At 37.7% G+C, this 27,660-nt stretch overlaps 1 protein-coding gene across 1 annotated transcript in view; it reads right to left on the minus strand.

The window, feature by feature from the left end:
• Positions 1-998: 998 nt before the first annotated feature.
• The window catches only part of LOC140246953 (uncharacterized), a 38,712-nt gene continuing 12,050 nt past the window's right edge, over positions 999-27,660 (minus strand). The window contains exons 3-10 of the mRNA XM_072326266.1: positions 20,309-20,647; positions 19,675-19,800; positions 17,077-17,142; positions 14,567-16,113; positions 13,561-13,728; positions 11,683-11,865; positions 9,380-9,556; positions 999-1,181 (exon numbers count right to left, since the gene is read on the minus strand). Of these exons, the coding sequence (XP_072182367.1) occupies positions 999-1,181; positions 9,380-9,556; positions 11,683-11,865; positions 13,561-13,728; positions 14,567-16,113; positions 17,077-17,142; positions 19,675-19,800; positions 20,309-20,647 (2,789 nt within the window). The remainder of the gene's footprint in view (positions 1,182-9,379; positions 9,557-11,682; positions 11,866-13,560; positions 13,729-14,566; positions 16,114-17,076; positions 17,143-19,674; positions 19,801-20,308; positions 20,648-27,660) is intronic.

Raw genomic sequence — 27,660 nt, forward strand, 5'->3', positions numbered from 1 at the left:
GAGGGGGGGGGGACCTTCAAATAATTTTTTTTTCTCTCTCTCTGTCTGCGTTTTAAAACCAGAAAAAAAAGAATAATTACGAATTTTCGTGCGACGATTTTGTAGATTTTTGCATTTACTGTGGAGTGTAGGGAGGGGCGGTGGCTGAATTAGGTCTTACATTCGTTCTTTTAACCTTTCCCTTCTTCTCGAAAACACTTTGTGAAATTCTTCAACCAAAAAAAAAATCAAGAGTTATTGTGGAGATTTTTTTTTTTATATTGTCCAAATGCCACATCCTTGGGCACTCCAAAGCCCCCCCCCCTTTCTCAGATTATCTGAAAAAAAAAATGAAAGAAAATGAATTGTGAAACCAGAGGTACTCTAAGTAAATACATCAGTGAAATGTTTTTTTCTAATACTTATAGTAGATAATTATAGCTACTCTGCTACTGAGGCTCGGGAGAAATTTTCATGTTTTGTTGGAAAGGAAATTTATCCTTTTGACAGATATTTTTGCCAGTATGTAACAATTTGCAAATGAACACATGCTCTCTGGAGGAATTTAAAGCTTCCTTCACCACTTTTCTAAGAAAAGCAGAAAAAATAACATTAACAAACAAACAACTTGCAATACTCAGGTGACGGAGATATCCCTTGGTCTCTCCTTAATGTCAAGTGACACACATCAGTTGATCGCTAGAATTTATAATACAACACAGCAAAACTTCAATAACATTTGCCTTTGTGGTTATGCATTAATCTATATATCGCGGATATCAATCAATCTAAAAAAATTGTACATTATGTCCATATAATACATACAATTGTGCAAGACACAATACATTTTCAGTGAAACGTCATCATATTACATCATGCTTGTTTGTTTGTTTATTTTTTCTTACAGTTGGCTTTACCCAGACGCACCATATTTTTTATACAATTATGTTTCTAAAAAGCCAAGGGATATTTTTTCCTTTTTTTCTGGCATTTTTAGCTGGTGAGAATTCCTCACATCTTTATTCATCGTCATCCAGTTTAACAGCTTTGTAAAGATATGCGCGACGGCTTTCCGAGGGAATTTTGAAGTCAGCATTGTGATTTACAACAGCTTTGGTGAGAGTTACAGTTGGGTGATCGTGCGTTGTAGTAAGTTCAAATTGTGGGATGAGTGTACCATCAGCGTTGTTTCTGAAGTCATCCTGAAAACAAAGAAAATACAAAATACAAAATAAATCTTTGTCAGACCCGTAAATCATGTTTTTATTGTTGGTAAATATCGGTAGGTATATTTTGTGCATCTGCTATAAAACAATGTTGCTCCTTAATTATTTGCAAAGATTCACACACCGTTGTATGTGAAAACCGAAATGCAAAATTGCTTGAAAGTTTCAGTTTCAGTTTGTTTTATTACTGCACCCGTAGGACGAAAATCAGTGTGAAAAAAAAAAACCCACAATATTTGTAACATGATAAGCAAAAGTATTCATAAGAAAGAGATAAACGCGCAAAAAGTATACCAACATAATCATGATTTATCTTACGGAACGCAAGTGAAAAAAAAAGTTTTCTTGAAACGAATAACGGCATTTCGGCTTTATGATGTATTACAAACGTCTTTTATGTTTAACTGAAGAAGCATACATTACGACACTAGGAAAAGAAGGTCCACTAGATCGAGAGAATTAACAGCACCACCTTAAGACCGATTAATTGTATAGGGTGTCCAGATGATGTCATATAGAACAATACAATACGAGAGATGGAAAAGGCGATTTCAAAGGGTGTTACTCCGTCAGTGCCCCCACCTTTCCCCCTAAAACGTTCAAGAACTATGGTGTTTATGTGAACGTTTATGAAAACATAATCAAAATTCATTTAATATGTGCGAAAGACTTTTCATTTATTAATGATTTTGAAAAATCCAAAACACCCTCGATTCCCTTTCCTGAAAACACATACCGGTAGTGTTCTATTTAGAAAAAAAAAATACAGTGAAATGGTATGGACATTCAGATCAATCAACTAGAAAAGTACCCAGCTGTGAAGTGAAACTTACAAGAATATAGTTTATAAAAAAGTCAATGTATACACCTGCTGAACAAAATATTGAGGGGGAATAGTCATCTACAAGTTGTCGATTTCATATAAATTTACATACAAAAAAAATGTAATCGTCCATATCAAGAACGTTACATTGATTAAACGTTCTGGATATGAAAAAGAACATCCATTTATAAAAACAGTTATTAGTATTTCATGTTTTTACAAGAATGATTTGACAAACACCAAAACCGAGGTGAATCGCTACGATACAGAATGTTTTCACCAGTTGAATGGTGTGCATTACATTGAATATAACAGTGTATAATGTATATAATTATCATAAACCTATTTAGAGTTCAATTTGTAATTTTCTCTGTAAATTTTACAGAGAAAATTACATAAGGTCTACTTAACTAGTGAAGTGAAAAAGAAAAGGGCGGAAACAATCATGTCCACGGTGTAGCTACGAATTATTACCTACAAGAATCACTGATATTTCTTCTACTTTAATCGATAATATATTTGTTAACAAGTTATCTTCTCCTATTTCACCTGGTATTGTGGTTACTGATATCTCTGATCATTTTCCTGTGTATGCACTTATTGGTAACGTTGACACTCTGACAGAAAGTGCGCATAACACTTCCGGTTTTCGTGTGATGTCAGAGTCAAATATTAACAGGCTTAGAGAAAAGTTGAAACTCGTTGATTGGTCGATTGTTTATAATCAAAATGACGTAAACTTATCATTTGATATTTTCATAGATATTTTCATTACTCAGCTCAATACTGTTATCCCTTGTCGTAAATGTTTTAAATCAAATCATAAAAAAGTCCCTCGGCAGCCATGGGTTACTAAATCACTTTTAAAATCCATTAATAAGAAAAATAAACTGTTTCGTAAATATCGTAAAGTACCCACTATTATGAATAAGTCCCGATATACTCGGTATCGTAATATCCTTACTTCTTCATTACGGTTAGCCAAACGGATGTATTTCATGAATCAATTCGATAAATGCAAATATGATGTGAAGGGTACGTGGAGGGTGATAAATCAGGCGTTGAAATGTAATACTGACAATAATGCTCCTAGTCATATTCAAGAGGATGATGTTCGTATTGACGACCCCATAGACATAGCTGAAGTTTTTAATGATTGCTTTGTACACATTGGCCCAAATCTGGCTGACAAAATCCCTTCAGCGCACCAGGAATTTCACTCTTTTCTGGATGATAGGAATGTGGCATCTTTATTTTTTGTACCGATTGTTGAAGATGAAATAATAAAGATTGTTGATAGATTAAATAACAAAAAAAAAGTTCGGGATACGATGGAATCACAAATTTTTTGGTAAAAAACGTGATTCATGAAATAATTTCACCCCTTACTTTTATTTTGAATCAATCCTTATCTAGTGGTAAAGTTCCTTGTAAAATGAAAGTAGCCAGAGTTGTTCCCATTTAAAAAAAAGGGCGAAAAGATTTTGTTAATAATTATCGTCCTATTTCCCTTTGAACTTCCTTTTCAAAGATACTCGAAAGACTTGTGTATAAACGTACCCTTAATTTTCTTCTTCAGTCAAAAATATTTACTGATTCTCAATTTGGATTTCGCAAAAAACATAGTACAACTCACGCATTACTCAAGCTTATTGATAAGATAGCTCATGCTATAGATGATGTATCTCATACTGTTGGTGTTTTTCTTGATTTTTCAAAGGCGTTTGATACAATAGATCATGATATTTTACTTTATAAATTAAATCATTACGGAATTCGGGGTAAGGCGCTGGAATCGTTTTCTGATTATCTGACAAATAGAAAACAATTTGTAAGTATCCACGGTCACGATTCCCAACCTAAGTTAATTTCTTGAGGGGTTCCTCAGGGTTCCCTGTTAGGTCCACTTCTTTTTATTTCGTATATCAACGATATTCAGAACTCATCTAAGATCCTTTCCTTCGTTTGTTTTGCAGACGATACAAATTTGTTCTTTTCTCATCCAAATCCTGATGAACTTATAAACATAATAAATGAAGAACTTGTTTCTGCTCAATCTTGGATTTTTGCAAACAAACTTTCCTTAAACCTTGAAAAAACTCATTATATTTTGTTTAGTAATTCCCCACCTGTACTACCTATTTCTGTCAAGATCAACAACATTGATTCGTTACAGGTCAACAGTACAAAATTTTTGGGTCTTTACATTGATAGTGATTTATCTTGGAGAACCCATGTTGGTTATGTAAGTAGAATTATTGCTAGAAATACAGGGGTTCTAAACAAACTTAGTTATTATTTTCCATGTAATATTCTACAGAGTATGTATTCAACTTTGATATCTCCCCATCTTAATTATGGGATTCTGGCGTGGGGAAATGCTTCTAAAAATCTTATCGATTTGTTATTCATTGTGCAAAAACGCGCTATTATAATTGTAAACCACGCTGGATATTTATCGCATACGAATGAACTTTTTATGAGCAATAAAATTTTGAAAATTCCTGAGTTATTTTCTTACAACGTTTGCCTGTTTATGTTTCAATTTTCAACTGGCCAATTACCAGATGCATTTTCCAAAATGTTCACAAGAAACTATACAGTTCATAATTATCCAACCCGCCAACGTTATGCGTATCACCATCCACGTACCCGAACAATTTTTGCGAAAAAAACTATCATGTTCACTGGACCTAAGTACTTGAATGAACTCCCTACGGAACTTACAAGCTGCACCACTTTAACCTCATTCAAACGAAAATTAAAACAATATCTTTTGAGCAGCTACGGCATGCATATTGCATAGTACTTGTTGCTCAGTATTTCCTCCCTTGTCTATCTTATTTATCTTTTAGTAGTAGTCCGACGGGATCCTAACCATGTACATTATTCTTCTTCGATCAGTCAGCCTGTTGCGCTCTCTAAGTTTTTATTGTTACGCTCGATTGTTGGAATTCTTGCGCGTGGCAGCTGTCTGTTACCATGGTCACACGGCCTGCATGGTTTAGGACCCCGCTGGAATTTGACACCTGAGCTCCATTGTCCATGTGTGTATATTTTATATTCACGACAAAATTCTTTTAGCCCACCTTCCATTTATGTATTTATGCCAATTGTTACGTCATCATCTATACCTCCACACCCACTTAAATCCTTACAATCTCAGTCGTTGTTCTCTCAATCTCCTTACTTGTAGTAGGTTATAGTTGCAACATGTGACCTTTCAGTGTTTTATTCTGTATTTGATATAGCAACATTTGATTTGATCTTGTTCGTTTTAATCGGATCCCCCAATTATAGTATGGTCTAATAATATCTGTACTTATGCTTCCCCTAATCTGATTTTACCACGGGACCTGCGGCTCTATACAAGCTTGCTTTTACGCAGGCCCCATCATATTTTTCGCATTATGATCTCAGTTTAACTCGCATGTATACAGACCTTGTGTATACCAAGACAAACTTTTGAACATTCCGGTGAAGTTCTATTTTGAATTATGTTCTATATAGATTTCGTATCAATTTATTTTATATTGTGATATGTGTGAGAAATATGAAAATAAATTGAAATTGAAAATTGAAATTGAAAATTTGAGAAAGCTAATTAAAAATAACAAAATCAAACCATACATCGTTTTTTTCCTCCTTTTATAAACATATGACTTTCATTTTTTTTTTTTGGGGGGGGGGTTCCCATGAAGAGAACAATTTTATATATAAAAATGGTAACAATGTCGATCCTCGCAGCATGACAGAACTGTCCCCTTAAAGCCACACGTGAAGAAATCGTTCTTGATGTCGCGGATGTTCCTGTTCAGTAAGTTACAGTCTTTGACTCGATACCGTGAAGAAATTGCACTCGTCAGTATGTAATTTTCCTCTTCATGGAACACCTTGTAGATGACATTTGTAATTAACATGTAGATGGAACTGTTAATCATGTCGGTCTCATGATTCTTCTTTGCCTTGTGTGGGTGTCGTGGGCTTTATTTGACTAGTGTCGGGCTCAAGAGCCTTCTTTGCCTGGTGTCGGTCTCATGGGCCTATTGTAGTTTCTGTTTCGTGGGCCTCTTTTGAATACTGCCGGTCTTATGATCCTTTATTGCGCACTGTCTTTCTCAAGATTTTTTTTTTCTTTAATTGGTGTCGTTCTCAGGGGCGGATCCAGGGAGGACCGCAAGCGGCGCACGCCCCCCTTTAATTTTTGTCGAAACAAAAGAAATAAAAAGAAAAAAGTGGGGAGAGGGGATTTAATTTCGTAAACGCGCCCCCTCTTTACGGAATTCCTGGATCCGCCCCTGGTTCTCGTGAGCCTGTTGTACGTAGTGTCGAATTCACGGGTTCGGCTGTATGACTCGTGAGCCGTATAGCTCATGGGCCGCATGAATCATGGACCTATATTAATTTGATGTCGGTCTCGTGGACCGTATGACTCGTAGGTGTTGGACTCGTGGGATGACTCCAAGACATCTGCCTCCATCAGCCGTTGAGAAACAGGTAGATACTAAGATATGTAAGAAAAAAAAAGCTCAAGAGTTGAATAGGGCGCAAAATGTAGGTAAAGTGTGAAAGAGAGTCAAAACTAAAACGTAAGAGATCCAACATCATTCATGGTAAAATAGCACGGTGTCTGTTCCGTTGCTCTTTTACACTGTCTAAAGGCAGTATGTTTAACAAGAACATTACAGCAATTTTTAGAATTTAGTATGTGTGTGTGTGTAAGGGGGGGGGGGAGTCACGGTTGGATGCACACACTGTGATGCCTGTCTTTTAGTTGTAATTATCAATTCTGTGTTTGGGGAGTAATGGGTAATTAGCCTGCTTGTCAAGTAGAATCAACCACTTGCTCAGGTGGAGGCCATTATCGGGGAGGGGGGGGGGGGGGTGGCAGTATTATGCACCCCGATTTTCCAAAGCTTATCTGACTCGTCGTTGATACCAGTTGGGGATTTGCGTGATGAATCTGCTTTCATCCCACAAGATCCTTACTTCACAGATGTGGGCTTGGTGGATAAAAGCAGACTTGTCCCGTTGGCCCATCAGCCATGGACCTGGTGCAGGTTGCAAAGGATCGGCTTGTCTCTCCGATGTAAACCTTACTACATTCACAAGGAATGCGGTATACTCAAGGAAGATTCTTAGAATGTCGTTTGTCCTTGTGTGTAGTGAAGAAAGATTGAAGTTTGGTTGAAGAACTGTGCCGCATTTCAATGTCGGCTTCTCTCAGAATCAGCTGGATCTTGTGAGAGGCTGCTCCACTCCCATGTATGAGAGGATCACTCTCGATTTCTTTTGAGTAACACTAACGTTCCGCACAAATGGGAACTATGTGGAAACAATTGTGATGGAGGTAGCTGTGATGTTTCAAGACCTGCTTGATATGCTTCAGTTCCCCGGGTAGGTGGGCTTGGTTGCTGACCTGGTGGACTTGGTTAACCAACGTCTTGTTAATGGATCTCAACACGGAAGGATGGTGATATGAACGGTAAGTAGGTTTACGGTAAATCTGATGGGAAAGGGATCCCTGTGCCATCCTCGTGATCTTGGTGTCCAGGAAAGGGATAGCCCCTTGGTTCTTTATTTCCATGGTGAACTTGATGGATGGGTGTTGAGAGTTTAGGTGCTGAAGGAAGTTGATGATTTCATCGGCACCATGTTGCCAGACCACAAAGGTGTCACCCATGTATCTAAGCCACACCTTGGGTCGGAGCGTTGCTGTCTGTAGTGTTGTCTCTTCAAAGTCTTCCATGATAAGATTTCCAACAATAGGGGGCAATGGGGACCCCTTTGCTGCTCTTTTTTTCAGCTGGTAGAATGTTTCTCTCCATCTGAAAAGGGTGAAATTGAGACACATCCCAAGCAAGTCATAGATCTCTGTTGGAGACAGTTTGGTCCTATCTGGTAGGTTTCGATCAGAGTCAAGCCTCTTGAGGATGGGAGCGCGCATCTTTAGCTGACACACTCATGAATATAGTGAGTCAACAGCAAAGATGACGAGGACATCACTATTAGACACTGTCATCTGACGGACTTTGTCGATGAATTATTTGGATTTCTTCACATGCTGTACAGTTTGGCCAACAAGAGGGTGCAAGGCAGAAGCCAAGTGTTGAGTTATGGTGCACGTGGGAGAACTCCCTGATTGAGACGATAGGTCGAAGTGGAATATCCAGTTCATGAATCTTTGGTTGCATAAAGAGTATTGGGCATAAGCCACATGAGCTACGTGTAGTGTGTTGTACAGGGTAGGGGACAAAGCGTCCTTTTGCATAGTTTATCTTTAGATACACCTTTCTGCCTTATTTCTTCAGAATTTCCAGCATTTGTTACATTTTCTGAGGGCGGAAAAGGATTTGGTTTTGCATTTGCTTTACTTGCTAGACGAGTTCTACTTAAGTTCCACCCGCGGGCATTCTGTGTGACCTGCGAGCCAGCCGCGTGGGGGCAGACAACTCAGTAAAGGAATTCCTCTGGAGAAATGGCAGAAGTCTCACTGAGTGTTATTATTCTTGCTGCCTACGGGGATAGTGAAGTCCAGGTCTGCATGGGAGTTGCCTGCGAGGTACTGCCTTCTGGCGTTTTACGTTGATATCTCTGGTCATCCCCGCGACTAACCCGGAAAAAAAAAATAGTCATGCTCAAAACTTGGCTGCGGTTTTATCGGACTTGCATGTGCATCTCCGGGCAACTACAGCCGAAATGCGCAATAGGTATTGTCAAGTGCGGATCAACTGCGAATAGCTCCGGGTAGCAAATTAGTTTCCCCGCAATTCAATCGCTAAACTTTCCCAGGTAAGATATTAAAAAGTCTTGAGGAAGCTGGAAACTTGTTCCGAATGAGTAGTGGCGGTTCGCTCGCAGATGTACAGAATACCTGCAGGATACCGTTCATAACAGCACCTCGCAGGCAACTCCAACACAGTTAATTCTCACTACCTGTAAGTACCTCGTATAACAGAAAACGGATCGGTTACAAAGCTCTTATACGGGTCACACGGAATACACCCAAGTGGAAGGTAAATGAAGCTGGTATAGCAGGTAAAAAAACACGTTCGAACTCGCAAACATTCTTGTCCGCCTGAAGAAAACACCTGGGCGCTAGAAAATCCCTCCGCGCGACAAGCCAACGTAACATGCCCAGAAAGGTGTGACACGGTGTTAAGCCCCGCCTCCTCATGAAATCCCGATAAAAGCAAGATTCTGGATAGACCCTGAAAAACAGGAGTGTGCCTCACTGATTGGGTCTCCTTCTGTACAAACTCTTATTTTCATCACACAGATTGATGTTATTCAGAACAAATGCAAAATGTCCCCCTCTTTCCATACTGGTGAACCAATCGAAACATCTTACCTGTTCTTTACATGGTGTGGTTTGTAGAGCAATTGTGGTGAAGAATGTCTTGGGTAGGTCTTCGCATGTGATACGGGCACGTCTGAGATGTGGCATACGGCACAGAAATTTGGCTGCTGCTGTACCCTCTGACTGTGAAATCCGACCCGACTCAACCACGATCGAAAAATCGCAGACCTGAAGAAAATAAATGAAAACAATAACCCTTCAAACAAACAAACAAAAAAGAAACACGAAATTAAAACATTAATGAGAAATGTTTGCAAAAGATTCTTCCCTAATTGTGTGTGTGTGTGTGTGTGTGTGTGTGTGTGTGTTTCGTCTTCTTTATCATTGCTGTTTCAGAAAAAAACCCGGATTGGAATGCCCGATACTGAATGCTTGGAATGAGAACTTAAATGACAAAATTGTAGGATTAGCCGGGAATGCATGTTACTGTTCGACCAATATAATCTGTATGAAACGTGCACTTCAATCCAATTTATTATTGTATGTGTGTGTGTATGTGTGTGTGTGTGTGTGTGTTTGTTTGTGTGCGTGTGTGTGTTTTTTCGGGTAATACCCAGGTCCACTATAAGATAGTCACGTCATTGGCAAGTATTGTGATTTCAGGATATTTTTCTCCGTGCTCCGCTGCGTTTATGTATGTTGTACAGTATGCGTCTAAATCTTGTCTTAACTGTAAACCCAAGGCGTGTGGATTGTAGCACTAATGCTAGTATAGAGGCTGCGTGCTCATGACAACAGGAGGCATACCAGCTTTGGCCCCATCAACGACGAAAACGGGAACGCACAAAGATGAAATATGCTTTTAATATGGCAACGCAGTTTAAAACAAATTCGAACATGAGCGCTGCTCCCCTTTATCTGAAGAATAGTGTATGCTTCAAAAAGCTTCAGCATTACTTAACCTCTTTTGTCCTTCTTTTATTTCATGATAACACAATTTTTTTCCACCAACTATACACTTTTAAAATGCCTACTGAATAATAATAAAAAAAAGAATATGCTATTCTGACGGAAAGGTCAATTGCAATCTGTGGGAAAAGAGTTAATTGTAAGAATAGTTACAATATGCATGTTTCATCTTTCATATGACACCAAAATTTCTGTACCATAAAAGAACGCTGCCGGGGTGTGAAATGAGGCCTCTTTATCTTTGGTTGTCAGTCCAAGACTCGAAGATGAATGAGGGCTGAGTAACAGCCTGCAGCTCTTTATTTAGTCTTAATGTATCATGATCAAGTGACACATTTTTACACACTGTTATAGATTGTTTTTTAACATCACTGACTTTGAATAAAAACCTCCATCCCAAATTGAATATCTCATTGATTTACTCAATACCCAGGTTGGGTTATGTAACATTGGATATTCAATTATGGATTGTCAAAAAAAAAAAAAGAGAATGTCAAAGACGTCAGCTATTTATTCTTTAGGTCAATGGTTAACCTGAATAATTATTAGCCAGTAGCTGAAAATTACTGAAATGTAGTTCGAAGTTTTTTTTTTTTTTTTTTTTTTTTTTTTTTTTTTTTTATTCAAGTCACAGTTACAAAAAGGTGCAAATCTAAAAGACTAATTCCTGCGCAGCCTCATTTTCATACCCTTAACAAAAGTGACCAGTTCGCATTCAAGCATGATCTATTTTTAGTTGTTTTTGGTGTCATATAAAAGTTAAGTCAATAAGCTATCCATACATATAAACATTTTACCCAGTATCATTATATTTCTTGTGTATTTGTCAGCCATATCTAAAGAGCATAGTTTTTTTTTGACAACCTGTGTAGGCCTAGACATGTGTCATCTGGTGAAACACCCTCTTCTATGGATTTTTTTTAATGTTACTTTATCAAAACAAAATCATTGTACAATTTTTCTTTGCTGTGAGCTGGCAAAGCAGCGTATTCGCATGCAAATCTGTATATGCATTTAATGCTTGTGTTAAATCTCATAGCAGTTATGTAGTTGTCATCTCGAAACCCTTCTATATTTTTTCCGGACATTACGATGACCACTTAATACCCTTGACCATTATTCCCTTAAAACGTCCGCGCGCACACAAATTCAAAGGCACACATACTAATTGTTTGATGAAACCAGTGCTGAAACCAATTCAATTAATACATATCTACATATCGACTTTGTTGTGCTATAAAAGGATTAACACTGCTTGGACACTTTGTAACAAGTGAGGATTCGTTGTATAGTGTGGTGCTTTTTATCAATGAGAGAAATGAATCTTTATGAAAAAAATATATGTATTTTCTTAGAAATATATGAGCATAGTGATTGTGACATACCTGGCAGGATTGCGCCGAATCAGCTGCGATTAAGAAGAAACCATCGGGAACGGTGTGGCATTTTACATTGAGGTTTAAAAGATGCGGCAAAGTAGAAACCCAACGTGCCAAGTCTTTTCCCATTGAGGACTGATATTGAAGATTGTCATTCCAGAAACTTATGGTCAGTGCAAGATTTTGTATCTGTACAAAAAACAACAAGCACCAACAAAGTTATCTGACAAATTAAGTGTATGAGAAAACTTGAAATTAATGTCGCAATGGTGACTTGTATGTCTTTCTGTCAAATCGCATGATTCCTCTATAGGTCTACAATACACTATCACAATGTGAGACGACAGTTGAGTTTCACATGGCTGGCACAAGAAACAAATAGAAAAAAAGAAGGAAAGTGAGGCGTTCGAAGTATTTGCAGAGTTACAAGAATGTGGTGTTTTTTTGAAAACATTCCTTCACCTGAAATTTCATTTATATGGCTGATTATTATACAGGGTACTTTACAGGGTGTATGGCATTTGTAACAAAAATGTGCAAAACGTTGCATGTCTCTGAAAAAAAAAAACGAAAAAAAAAAAACACGTTTTCCCCATTGCATGCCCTCGTATAGTTCTAGAATAATGCGGCAAACGGGGTTTTATACCGTCGTGCACCCAGAGTTACAGACGTTAACCAAATGTATGCATCTAATAAGGTATCGAGAAAATAGTGCAAAATCAACATTAATTAGCATAGTTTTAGAACCTTTAGTCAGGCCTCTGACCTTGACCCTTGATTCAACGACCCCGAAATTCCCAAGAGATGTTTTTCAAGGTAGGGAATGTTAAACTCCTACATTAATGAAAAATGTTTGCAAAATGTTACCGTGCATCGGTAAACAACAAAACGTCTCCAGACAAGGATTTTGAGTCAAGGGCAGATTGTAAAAGAGTAGACTCTAAGTTTTGAAATGATATAGCAGCTGCTGTATATAACTCAACGCGATATTGACTATTTTAACCTAATCTACTCTGGAAAGGTTTAAACTGTGAGAATAAGTTCTGAAGTACAATTTATATTATATTCTAAGCGGTTATTCTTTGTCAAACCATGCCTTCTGTGCGATGAATTTGACTGAAACCAAAAAAAAAAAAAACAACAACAAACAAACAAACAAACAAAAAGAAGAAACAAATCAACAACGAAAGGATAATCACAGTAAACGAACTCTTGATTCTATGAATGAATAATACCAACTTTTAAAGCAGTAGCATTATCCTTGCAGTCATTCCAACAATTCTGCGCAAGGTTATCTGAAGCAAATCCAGGTTCTTAAGGATCACTTGTCTTCTGAAAGACTGACACTGGTTTTCGATTCGTCAACGAATATTTTTTTTTAAGATTTCGTTGATTGTTTATTATATAATTCACTTGTTGGTCACGTTCTGAGTAACAAAATCTCAATCTTTAGTGCAAATATCATACAAACATCCATAACCTGCGCAGTTTTAAGGACACTCTTCTCTCACAAATTCCAAGACGTAAAACAAAAGTATCATAAAGAGACCAAACATCTGTCTGTGCAGCTCCCAAATATCGCATGACAAACCATTAGAAGTCAGGGAATCCCCAACTGAAGCGGTCTTTAAATCACGGCGCAAAACCCATCTTTTCATTTACTGTCTATAATCAAGTACATCAGCCGCTTTTGCAGAGCAGAATATGTCATTAGATCCTTGACATTATTTATTTGATATATTCTTATGCTTAGCATTGTCAAAACTCCAAATTGTCTTGACTGACTCCCTTCCCCACCCCTTTTTTCTTATTCTTGTTGGTTTTATGATGCACGTTCAAACACACGTGTTATGCATGTTATGTAGCTGTTGTTGAAGATCTTACCTGACAGGTCGAAGCCTTGTCTGCTATGATCCTGTAGAAATCTGTTTGAAATCTTGAGTTGAACAAGTCCATTTTGACTTCGCGCAGCACACGGCTGGAGCACATTCCCTCCGCCAAGTCAAGTAACAGATTTCTTCCGCAGTTTAAACGGTCAATATGTAACGATCGCTAATGAGTAGGAACATTGATAGTTTGAACAACGATGATCAGGGTACTATCATGAGCCATTGTGCATTCAGGTACGATGCAGAACGTGCATTATGGCGTCCCGACCCATGACACAATGGGAATTTAGCGAACACGCTCAACTGGTTTGACAATTTCCTGAAACAGTTTGATTTCTCTCCCCATGAAATTAACTTATTGTGCAAGGCAGAGCTTTGGTTTGCCCCAGTCATATTTTCCACAAGAAGACTAGTAAAACGACGGTTTACATCGAATACAAGTGAAGGGGTCGGTGCAATATAGTGATAACATACACTTTTGTTAAAATTGAGTTACATACATTTTCATAATTCTTATCCTTCACTCTTATCTCCGTAAAAATGTACGCATTCATATTTTATTCATGTACAATGTCTAGTATTTATTTCCAAATATTCAACAGCGATTATCTTAAAATGGCCATTGTGTGGGTTAGCACTATATTGCACCGACCCCCTCAATTATAATGATCATCATTATAATGTCTTATGACAATTTTGAGTCATCTATAGGATCATTACATATTGGAACTACCTGAGAGGGAGAACATGAGTTCTTTTTATCATAAAAGTCTTCTCTGACTTGTGTTTCAACTTCTACCCAAATTTGAATTTCATTAACTGATGTCCAACTTAGTTTTCAGAACAAAGGAAATTGATCACAGAAAAAGAGCATGAAGATTTTAACGTCTCTGACAGCACACACTGACACGTGCACACGCACACAAAGGCATACACATACATCTTTTACGCTCTCTATGTAATTTTTTTTTTTTCGATTTGAAAGCCAATGAGCAACTCACCGCTTGGTTACAGTGCACCATGAAGACGACTCCGGACTTTGTATGTTCTGACATATCAGGAGACAGTCTGTATTTATCCCATCGTTCTCCCACTGCTCTAGCTGCCTCCTCAGTGTGACATTCAAACGCAACATCAACGCAAAAGTACTGGTCAGCACACTTTGTCAATCCATCGATGATATCAAGGCAAATCTCATTACGTAAGGTTGAGATGAAGTACAGCAGGTAACGAAATTGCTCATAATGGGCAAGAAGTTTGTTTTTCAGTTGGCTGTAGTCGGCGGGATTATTGGCGTACACATTTTCAATGTATAGTCTTGCAATGTATTCTTGGAATAATTTGTGGGGAAACGAAACAATTGATAAAACCAGGGATTGAATATTGACATTGCGCAGACGCTTCCTGTTAATAACATATCTTTCTATTGTTAAAACCCCGACTCTGCAGCATATTTCCATGGCATCAATACACTCTGTGAATATTTCTTCAGAAAATGTCATATTGTTTTCTAACAAACCGTTCAATGCTATCTGACTAATATCTTGAATTGCCCTATCCGCCTCCTTGAAATATTCAACAACGTTCTGATTCCCAAAAGTTTGACATGCTTTTGACGCGTAGTGTTCTTCAAGGAAAGTGATCATTTCTCCAAAAATCTCAGAGAAAGTTTGCATTTTTGTCAGTTCCTTTCGTCTCCCTTCATTGAATTCTTCCCACATTAGGCAAAGCATGGCAGAGTAGATAGGAAACGGAGCCATGTTCGACTGAATTACATCATTTTCCTCCATGAAAGTAATTAAACTTTCTGCCAGATATTTCTTTTCTCTTATCCGAAAGTATTTCTTGATATAAACTGTCAAATTGTCCTCGTTAAATCCGTCGACCCTGATAAATGTGTAGGCTTCGGCAAGGCCTTCGACAGCGGTGAATTCATGTCTTCTCCATGGTCTTGTGGTCACAATTACCTTGCATGACTTATATTGCTCTAAACCTAAAATTCGAATGACCTCACTGCAGCTCTTTTCTTCGATTTTCCAGTTAAACTCGTCGAGTCCATCAAAAACAATTAAAATTTTATCTAAATTGTTCATGATATATCCGTCTATTTGATCCTGTGTTGCTACATCTGAGTCAGATAGATAAGTGTGCACTATACTACCGATACTTTTCCCGTCGGTAACATCACGAAGAGGGATTACGAGTACCATATCGAGATCCTGGAGAATCCGTCCCTGGCACCAGTCCCAGGCTATCTTAGAGCACAGCGTTGTTTTACCTACGCCACCTTCACCCTGGATCAAAATGCGTTTTGAAAGGTTTAAACTTCCATCATTGGTTAAAAGGTCTTGGTACGTTATAGGTGTAGTTTTGCTCATGTCATTTTGGTCTATCAGACTCAAATTGGTATAAATGTCATCCAAGTTAACACGATCCATAAAGTTGAGTGGATCCAAAGTGACCTTGCGTCGTGACAACCGGTAGTACGCCTTCAGGTCTTCTTTACATTGCTCTACTTGTTCCTTTGTAAGCGATCGTGAAAGAGGTGCTGTTTGAAAGCAAAACGATTACGGATATGATTTAGATGAAGTTAAGACGTACTGAAATGATATCACGATCTGTACATCCCATGACGCTGCTAAATGCCACAGCAGAACAAACACCAAACAGAATCAACGACGCCCTGGTAACAGCTCTGATTATTCCTCCCATGTTTACCATGTTTACATTTCTAAGCATTTCCTTTTTATCACTCTCCATTTCTTTTAAACACATTATAATCACGTATGTACTTTAGGGGTACTTGCATATATGCGCGGAATACTATTCATGTTAGCATTATCATGTATAGATTTCAAGATTACGTTTCTTGTTAAGCATAAACCAAGAAGACCAGGTATTATCTTTTTTTCCAGAAGAGTCAGTTTTTCTCTACCTTATTTCTAATTTTTCAGGCCTCAAAACTACCTCTGAATTCAAGATATGCTATTTGTTTTCTTCTTGGTGATATAATAGGTACTGCTCTTACTGTGATACAACACGTCTTCATTGCTACAATTCCACAGCCCTTAGTAGCCCATACCTTTTAACCCTAGTTTTCCTTTATGAAAATGTGCACGTCGTTAACTCTTTTGTTTCAGTGATATTTCTTTTTGACAGTATGGATTCTGCAAATCATCAAATTCAAATAGGAGAAATAAGTCATAATTTATAATTGCCTGTGAGCATATTGCTGCTCTTTTGAACATGTTAGTAATTCGTTTACATATTGTTGCCTTCATCATTCTGAATAGCTCGACTCTATGCGGATACATGCCCGTTCTTTTGGTAAAGGGGGACAATCAACTGTCAGTTTATGAATATGTTCTTTAACTTTGGAACCTAAGTGTATTCAAATCACAATTAACAATGAATTACAACGTGAAACGTTGGAATACGTTATACTGGTATATAAGAAATGAAGAAATACGCAACAAGAAATACAAGGTAATCATTTCAAACTTCCCCATACCAAGCATTTCTGTTTCTTCTTCATCAACTCGTTTTGGTCTCCGCCAGCAGGGATTCCAGCCGCATCCTGTGAAATATGACATCAAGGAAAAGCTAAAACAATGATATCCAAGGAGATGTGTGTGTGTATATATTATATGAGTGTCTGAATATACGAACGACCCAAGTCCATGGAAGACCATCTCGAGTAAACTTAAAAAAAAAAAAAAACCTTCCAATCTTTTTTATTTGTCCAATAATATCTTATCTAACTGTGATGGGAAGGTAACCTTGTATATACAAACTAGAACATAATATATTATATCATATTATTATATAATATACATAATATAATATATTATATTATTATGACAATTAATATTTATATTAATTGTGGAGAGGCCATTTTGTGTGATGGACTTGGGTCGTTCTTTGAATCATTTACAAGATATTCTGCCATAGAGATGAGAGAAGGATGACAGAGGGCACTATAATATGAATGTAAGAATGGCACAAGTCCTTCATTTTTACATTCATATAAGAATTCATTCATTAATTTCAGGCACTCCAGGGAGTAATTAGGATTCATCATTTATACACAAGATGAGTCCATGCATAAGCTACAATTTCCCATGTCAAACTGAATTGGGCCAAAAAAATGGACTTGCGTCGTTCTTATATTCATGTTTCCATATATATATAATATACTCTAAAAAATCGAGTGAAAATATTCACTATTAAAAGAGTGAATTTAAAGTGAAATTGGAGTGAATTTTGAGTGAAAATGTTCATTTTCACTCATTTTGGAGTGACGTCAGGGATCACTCGAAGATTTTGGAGTGATCCCTGAGGTCACTCTAAAACGAGTGAAAATGAGCATTTTCATTTTAAATTCACTTTTTTTATTGACTCTTTTAAGAGGGATTTCTTTTAGAGTATATATATGAAGAGTTTGTTTGCAAAAACCGATAAGTCCATATTTGCCAAATAGAAATATTTGCGATTAAAGGTCAAGAAAAATGAAGAGAAGAATAAGACAAAATTTGATTCTTTTGACCATAACTTCAAAAACATATTTTTATATTTAGTGACCAATACATCATTTAAAAGGTATGATTTTGTACTTTATGATAGAGATCATACTTCAAAATCTAAAGAAATGGACTTATGGTTTTTGCAAACAAACCCTTCATATATATATATATATATATATATATATATATGTGACAGTGCACCTCAAAACGAACATAAAGTCGCACACACTGATTTTGCATGAGGACTGAAAATAAGTGAAATGGGTCAACCTAGCCGATCTTGACTTTTTCATATTTTCTGAAAGAGCGGGTCTTCTTTTACATTATGCTAAAATTTGGTATCATAAAATGGGCAGGAAAGTGTGTTTTTTTAGCAGTTTATCTCGAACATTTTTGGTAGAATACTGTGATCAGGTGTGTCTTTAGAATCCCTTTTTCCTTTCTGAAAAACCTTGTCCACACTCTTCACTTTCAACTCTAATAACTTTTGAAGGGATAATGCTACTGCTTTGAAAGTTGGCATTAAGTATGGACAGAATGTGTTAATGAGGCATGCTTAATTTCAGTTTAATCTGATAATCCCTTCATTGTTGTTACTCTGGTGGTTTACTTCCTGTTTTTTGTCCCATTCATCGCACAGCCAGCACGGTTTGGTAAAGATTAAGCGCTTGAATAGACACTGTACTTCAGAGCCTCTTTTCTCAGTTCACACTTTTCCTGAGTTTGTGCTTTCTTTCCAATATTTAGATAGGTTAGGAGAGTCCATTTGATTTGAGTTATACATCATTTTAAAGCTTAAAGTCTGCTCTTTTAGAATATGGTCTTAACTAAAAATTCATGTCTGGCGACTTTTTGTTTGTTTTGAGGTGCAGAGTCACATATATATATACATTTATGTATTTGTGTCTGTGTGTGTGTGTGTGTGTGTGTGACCCGTTCAAACAAAAGGATCCCAAAGACGGAAGAGGACAATATTCTAAGTCCTACATGAAATTGGGTCGTGCGACTTTCTGTTTGTTTGTGATGCAAGTGCACATTTAGTAATATACTAAAATGCATAGCGTCGATGGGGTGACAAGACCTGGTATCTGCAATTTGGGGGAAGATGAATTTTTTGGATTAATGGTCAAATAATAGGTTTAACTGATGTCCTGTCCGAATTCTAACTGTCTTTCTCCAAAAATGAAGCCACCACTGCACGTCAAATTAAAGGCCATCCCATTCGCCACAGTGCTTTGGCCGCCATGTTTTTTTTGGCTCTCCTGAACATTCAACATTTTGTAGATACGAGGTCTTGTCGTCCCAGCGACGATAAGCACATACATGAATTCCGCGATCTCTTTTTATCGGTGTCATCTGACATTGCTAGAATTTGTTATCATACAATGGTACTAGAATTCCTAGTTTGTAATAAAACATAAATTTACGCGAAAGTACGAAATGATAATTCCTGATGTATATAACATATACACATATCCTGATGAGTATAACATATACACAAAGCTATCTGAAGGTATTGAAGACAAAGTAAAACAAAAAACAAAAAGACGAATGAAATGATTAACGCAAAAAGAAAATATCGCCACCTTTTCTTGGTAGGAAGTGCGGATGATACTTCTGCAGAAACATTCCAACAAGGAGAAAAAGGATGAATACAGCAACTGATACACCAATGACTAGTCCAACGATGAAACCGGCATTTTTACGTTTTCCTGGAGAATGATATTTAAAAAAAAATAAAGAACATCATATTTTCCGTTACTTTGTTTCATCACAATATTAAAAAAATGAACAATGATAGTAATTAACATCATGATAAATCACACTGCAACGCATTATCATATTAAGTTTATGGGTAGTGCCGAAGCATTTCAATACTCGGTTAGGGTCATCATACATAATAATCATTATCTCAGTAATACATCGTTGAGAAAAACTTATTTGATAGGCGTAAGTTTAATGATAAAGGAACAATATCTTTATTGAAGGGAATATGTTTATGCTCTTTCCTGAAATCATTTCGTAGCTCCAAATTATCGACTCGGATATAATCATTATTATGACAAATCAAAATCCAGTTTTTGTCAGTATTTTTACCTCTTTTCCGTGAACGTTTTGATAGTGCGGACGAAAGCCATAACGTTCTTATCTTATATTGTTACGAAAAAAAAAAAACACGAGCAAACAAATAGATAAACAAATGACTACTTTGTACACAACCTGATATGGGTAAAAGAGTGATTTCCTCGACGGACGTTCCATTCAGCGAGTCTCCGGTAGCCATGCACATGAAGGTTTGCTCTCTCCCACGTTCAGTTGAAATAGTTATCGTTTCACTCCTCTCGTATGTGCTGTCAGATAACATTTTCTGTCTAGAAACCACTGAATTCAGTTTCTTTCCAGATTCTTCAGTCCATAGCATGGAAATGTTAGGCTTGAATCCACTCACAACACAAGTCAGGTCAAAAGTGGGAGTGTTAGGAGTTTGGTATGTACACCGACTCTGGCGGGACTGAGTTATATCGACGCATTCCTCGATTGAATGTGTTGATGCCATTGCTGGGGGAGAAAATTATATGTAAAATATTGAATTAGAATTTGTCCATATTCTTTTCCGAAAAAAACTTCAATATAGTTAGGAAGATGAAAGAAAGGATACGAAAACTTGTCAAGTGTATAACAATGTGACGCATTTACATGACAAGTGCAAACATTTAAATATCTCTTATGTTCTTCAAGTTCTTCATATCAGGCAAATCTCTAATAGTAATAATAACAAATAATGATAATGATAAGAATGTCCATGTGTTACTCTCGCACTTAAAAGGCTATAAATTTGATGACGATAACATGTTTACGGACAAGGACGTTCCTAAGACATTATTGAGAATTTAGGATAGTAAAAACCTATCATCATTGTTATTGTCAATTTATATGCAGCGTTAGAGGCGCATTGTTATTCAATAAATTACTTCTCGTGTTCGATGCCACAGTATAGAGTATACACACGCAAACACACACACACACACACACACACACACGCACACACACTCATAGACACACATACACAAAACGACTCCTCTTTACTGGTTATAAGGAAATGTTAATCCCATGTAAGCTTTTTAACAAATCAGCATCATCTGTTGGAATTGGGAATGTAATCACACATTCCGGTCTGCACTTCAATACTCTCTACCTAAACGGAAAAGAAATCAACTCGACCAATAATCGTCTTAAATTCGTACTACTAACAAAAGTGTTACCATTGCAATGCGATACTCGACATCATTATACAGTACTGCCCAGTGACAGTCACATAATTATATCATATCTGAAGTCAAATCCTCAAAACCTGAGGAAAATGAATAGATCAGCAAATTCTATGATTGTCAATAGAAAATTCTGTTAAAATAACAACACAATATCTAATATACAAAATCTACACAACTATGATATCATAAACATCACAAATCCCAGATTGCAAATCAAATAAAAAAAATAGTAATTCACAATATTATTATATAATTTTCATTCAAATCATATCATTACCATGGCAACATACAACAATAAAAAATACAAAAATAAATTTTATGCATCCAAATCATAAAATGATTACATATGCCAAATTCAAAACCAAAAACTCAATATTCATACAATGAGTTAACTAATTCCACAATATTTTCAATATAATTTTACATTCAAAATGATATACTGTTACCATGTCAACACATTATTAAACAATTAACCGAAAGGCCTATCACATCCACTGGCACTTTAAATGACCTTCAAAAAAAAAAAAACAAGAACAACAACAAGAAAAAAGAAAAAACCTGTCACCACAACTCATACCATCCGACTACTACAAAAAGTTGGTCTGCACTCCTACATGCCATAGTAATCACATGTGTGTAAACTTTAAGTCAAACGCTCAAAAAAGCGGGGAGCTCGGAAAAGAAAAAAAATACATTTTTTTTTAAAATAATCTTCAAAGAATAATCATTACCAAATCAACTGTAGCTTTTACAAAGAAAAACATATACCAAAATAATAATCACCATTACAGCATCTTAATATTGCAGACTGTTTTGAAACCGAGTACAAAATGTTTGCTTCGTTTGAGCATTTCTCACTTCACTAGGAGAACTCTTCCAAAGTATTGCACCATCAAAATAAAGTGCCTTTCTACCACTTTCAGGTTTTACTCTGGGCACAATTAAACCTCTACTTTGAGCATTTCTTGTACTGTATCGATGTACACTCATGACAGATGTAAACATACTCTGCAGATATACAGGGGCAGAACTCTTCGAAGTGTCATACATAAGTTTGCCTTTCTGAAACTGCCATCTCTTCTCCATATGTATTCATTTTAGACGTGTGAACATTCCATTTGTTGATGTGCGAGTGTTTGTCTGAGATACTATTCTTGTTATTTGTTTTTCTTGCTTGATGAGAATATCCTTTACTCCTTGGCTAAAATTTGTCCACACACTTGAACAAAAATCAAAATAAGGTAATATCAGAGCATTCGCTTAAAGCTTAGCGCTCTCAACAATCAAATACTTTCTTACTCTCCGGAGCAACGCTAGCGTGGAAGCAATTTTGGCAGATACCTTGGCAATATGTTCATTCCATGTAAAGTGTTGATTTAACCAAACACCTAGATATTTTACCTTCTTCACATGTTCTATCAACACATTTTCAACTTGAATATTAATGTCTCCCCTGATACCGCTTACTTTCTGTGGGATGGTGACTAACAAAAATGTTGCTTTTTTCTGTGTTGAGTGTTAAACAATTTGAATTCAACCATTATCATCATTCAATACAGTGTGTAATTATTTTGGACTCGAAGCACTATAAATAACACCAGTGTCATCTGCATACAGAATGATTCAACTGTTCTTGACAATAGAGGACAGGTCATTAACAAAAAGAATGAATAGCAGGGATCCTAAAATAGAACCCTGCGGTACTCCTGATTTGAGAGCAAGTGTGCTCCGGACCTATCAAATATGATTTGAACCATAATAGCGCGTTATTACATATACCATATGTACATTGTACGTAGTTTATGTATTAACAGGCCGGGATCCACGGAGTCGAAAGCCTTCCGTATGTCTAAGAATGTCACCCTGTTCCCTAAGCTCATTCTGGCAAGGCAAACTCATTTGCATTTTATTCCCTTTTCTGAAACTCACTCTGGCAAGGCATACTCATTTGCATTCTCTCTTGTTCAGCCTAGTGCTGTAGTAGGTCTCCGCGCTTGGCAAAATCTAACAAAGCCTCAGTCAGGTGTTTTAGCTAGCTGTGCTGGGGCTGTGCACAGTTTATATAGGCATAGGAATGCAGTAATTAAATTGTTTTTCAGTTGCTAGGTTACTTGGCAGGGTAGGAGATAATTGGTTAAGTTTTTTGGGGGTGTGTGCAGTCCTGTGTTGAGGAGAGAGTTGTGTGAGGGAAAATCGGGGCACTCCATATTGAACCTTTGAGTTGAGAGGTTGAGCTCTTCATCCTCACAGTGGTGTGACTGGATGTGTGTGGACTCTGGGTGTGAGAAAGCCACGACTTGGATCCCCCCCCCCCCCCCACTAGCAAGTAATTGTCAGACTTGCAATTTCGGGACTTCCTTTTGGCTGCCACGGCACACCAAAGCACATCTCCAAACTCAAGACCACAGAGATTTCCGTAAGTTGACATTTTATGTATTTGTTAAGCAGCTGTAATGATATAGAGTGTGTGATTTGACAGCACAAAAAGGAATAGTTTTAATGCTCAAAAATTTTTGTCACATTGCAGTAGATGTAACAGTTATAATTTCCAACTGCTATGAATTGTGCATAGTTATGGAAAGCAATTACAATAGTGTTGTTGATAAGTGCTACTACATTAATTACATTTTCTTTAAAAAAAAAACGTTTGTTAGTCTTTGTACAGAGCTCTGGAAGTATGGCAGATGAAATCATTATTTTCATTTAGTGATAAGACAAAATGACATTAATTGCTCAGTATAATTGCTCAGTGTTATTGTGTAGTTTTGCATTCGTTTATATGGTTGCAATTACAAGGCTTCTTCTGCACGTATCAATTGAATATAATCGGTGTAACCAATAGTTTTTATGCTATTTGACACTTTAAAATGTGTCCGCTTTTTATGCAATCTGAGGCTTCAGATGGAGTCCACCTTTTATGCTCGTATTCGGCAAGTGCCTTTCAAATAAGAAAACCAGTGGTTATAAAGACATACTCAATGACCGTAAAGTGAATTGTTCATGATTATATATTGATGGTTACTCGGTTTCCCTTTAAAAGCAACAGTAATTGTATGGGACAATGTTAAGAACGTCTTCTAGAAGGCATTTTGGTGTATTTTTATACAGTCATCCCGTTCCTCGCCTTACTCCAAACTTAGCTGGGCTAAGTAAGCTCCATGTCTTCTTCGTAGACGCCGGCCATTGGCCAAGACTGTTACCTCCTCGAACTCCACGCCTTCGGCAGATTGGGCTCGAACGACCTCGATGATCTCCGACAACGACCTCGTCATTGATTACCACTCGTCGACGACCTCTGTATCAACATGATTACTCACGCGTGATCTCCCTCATCGCGGAGCTTTATACTTCCACCCCCATGCAAAGTCGGTATCATTTTATTGGTGCACCTTAGGGTTTTTTGGGCAAATTAACCAAAATATATTGTAAGAATCCCGAATACTGAAACTGTTGCAAAACCACAAAACCATCAACTTCATAATAAAATATTGTTTATGTTCGTAAACCAAAACAGTACATTTGACTGTGATTATTGCATTTGTAATACAGGTATTTGAATATGTGATGGGAAAAGGTAGATTATATTAAAGATCAGGTCAATTGACTGTTTGCAACCTATTCAAAGTTTGAGTGGTTTGATTCTTCGAAGTCGGTTTCTGTTTCGTACTTAAGTGTATAATTAGATATTGAATAAATTCCACTTAATTGTTTAGTCGATGATTAATTGGCAATAATTAAGTGACAAAGAATACCAAACCTGTCATTTTCTCGCTGTCCACATTCCTGAATACATAATCGCTGACGAAACGTTAAAACTGTATTAGTTTTTCATTTCATTAAACCTGATTGCTGTGATGTTAACAGGTTAAGATCAGCCAGATAATCATGCAACAGTTCCGGTCCCTCCGTTCGACTGAAAATCATTCAAGTTGTATTTCTGCGTCTTTGATAGTGCTATCCCGATGGGTTTCAGAGAAAGACAAAACATCGGGTGCTGTTCGTTATTTCGAAGGGTTCGTTATTCCGAAACAAACAAATTCCCTATACATATAGAGGTTAGTCAATCCGAAAATAAAAAAGGGTGCGTTAATCCGAACGTTTGTGGCGTTATTCCAAAGGTGCGTTATTCCGAAGGTTCGTTAATCCGAAAATGATACAAGGTTCGCAATTCTGAAATCTCGTTTATCCGAAAATGAAAAAGTGTTTGTTATTCCGAAGGTTCGTTAATCCGAAAATGAAATAGGGTTTGCTATTCCGAAGGTTCGTTGATCCGAAATGATACAGGGTCCGTAACGAACCTTCGGAATAACGAGTTTTTGTTTTCTTTTCGGATTAACGAGCCTTAAGAATAACGAACCTTATTTCACTTTCGGATTACTGTAACGAACCTTCTTAATAACATACCTCATCACATTTTATATTAACATACCTTCGGAATAACGAATCTTCGGAATAACGAACCTTCGGACCAAGAACCTTCGGAATAGCGAGCTGTAACCCAAAATATCAACGGGATTAATCACAAATTTCTTCCTTATTTGATCACATTTTGGAAACAGACTGCAAATGTTTACGTGTGTTAAGCCCGCCGCACACTACACGATTTTGCCCCGATTCACCGGTCTTAAGACCTTAAGACTAGAAGTGTGACGTCACAGTCTTGCCAGTTTCTGGTCGTACGACTGGGTCTTAGCGCCAGTCGTAGAGATTTGACATGTTGAATTTCTACGACTGGTCGTAGGCTTTCAGCCATTCACAATGCAGTAAAATGCAAGCGCACGCATGTGCGCACTGCGCGCGCTTTTACAGTCGGGTAGTAGGGCCTATTGACCGATTCTGTGACGCGCTATGTGTATTTTTGGCATGCGCGCAGCCATACTGGGTGTAACCTCCGACCCCCCCTCCACACTCCCCCACCCCTCTCCCTACATTAGCACGCGCGCAGAATGAAAAACTGCTTTAGCCAATAGGCGTCTCGTACTGAGTGCGCGAATGCTTGCTTAGTGCGCGAACCTTTGTTACAAGTGCGTGATAAACATGTTGCCCCGGGGTGGGGGAGAGCAGGGGGGGGGGGGGGGTCGGCTGATACACACCATGGCTGCGCCCTGTGCCGTAAAATGTCTGCTGCCCTCAACGAACCTGAATCGGTCAATAGTGTGCGGTGTCCGGTCGTACGACTGGTCTTAAGACCCAGCTTGGCTTAAGACTTTAAGACCAGTCTGATCGTGTAGTGTGCGGTGGCCTTTAGTTTTAATCCTCTAGAATGTATTAAGAGAGAAACTAAAATTCCGTCAAATGTTCAGTGAGTTCATTGTTGTCGTCATCGCCTTGAAGAAGACTACAAACGGTTGTCTCCTCTTTCTGGTCTGAAGAGTGGTGACCCCTGATGGTAGTAGTCATCTCAGAGTCTTGGTGGCTCGTCGACCACGGTGAGTACGTCTTCTGCGTCCGATACCCAGCTCACAGATCCTGTGCCTTAAATCCTGTGATAGCATCGACTGCTGGCGTTTGATGTTCAGACGATGAAGTGTGGGAACATCATACCTTATGCTGGCCTGACTGTGGGAGGGCAATTCCATGTCACGACGGTTCTGAAGATCGTTGTGGTGCTCGTCGCTTTATGGGCCTGGATTTAGTTGGAAGTCTCCAGCCAACTGGATGGCTAGTTGAAAACATGCTGTAGAGTTGCTGTAGTATGGTATTGGCTGTCAATAGAGTTTTACAGGGCAGCCTTAGGATAATACTCTCAATGCATGTTGCTCTTCTCCATGCATCGGCATCAATAGGATAGTTGCATTCAAGTCCACAGGTCAAAGATACATTGACTATAGTCACTAAAAGGCACAAAGACCACAGTTTGATCCCCTCAGTTTTGCAGAGGAAGATGCTAAACCTTTCACAAAAGATTGCAGTCTGTAGTGCTGTAAAGATTGGCTCTGTAGGCCTACATGGGATGCAAGAGTGCAGGTAATGATGGCTTCCCTTCAATATTAGCAAAGTGATTTCCAAAACTTAAAAATACAAGGGAGCGGCTTGATATCTTCCCTTGGAATTTGTCCAATTGAGGCACAAAGACAACATGAACCACCACTTACAATCAAAATACAAAAATCACTGCACAAAATCAAATACAATCCCAAACATATACAGAGCTCAAAAGTTCAGGGGCTACCTAGGAAGGCGCACACCTAGGAATATGTGGTGTTTTCCTTGTTGTGATATAAATATCACACACTAACTAATATACTTCTATTGAAATGAAATAGACACAGTTAATAAGTTATGGTTGTGAAATATCTG

The sequence above is a fragment of the Diadema setosum genome, chromosome 3, assembly GCF_964275005.1.
Source record: "Diadema setosum chromosome 3, eeDiaSeto1, whole genome shotgun sequence".
NCBI lineage: Eukaryota > Metazoa > Echinodermata > Echinoidea > Diadematoida > Diadematidae > Diadema > Diadema setosum.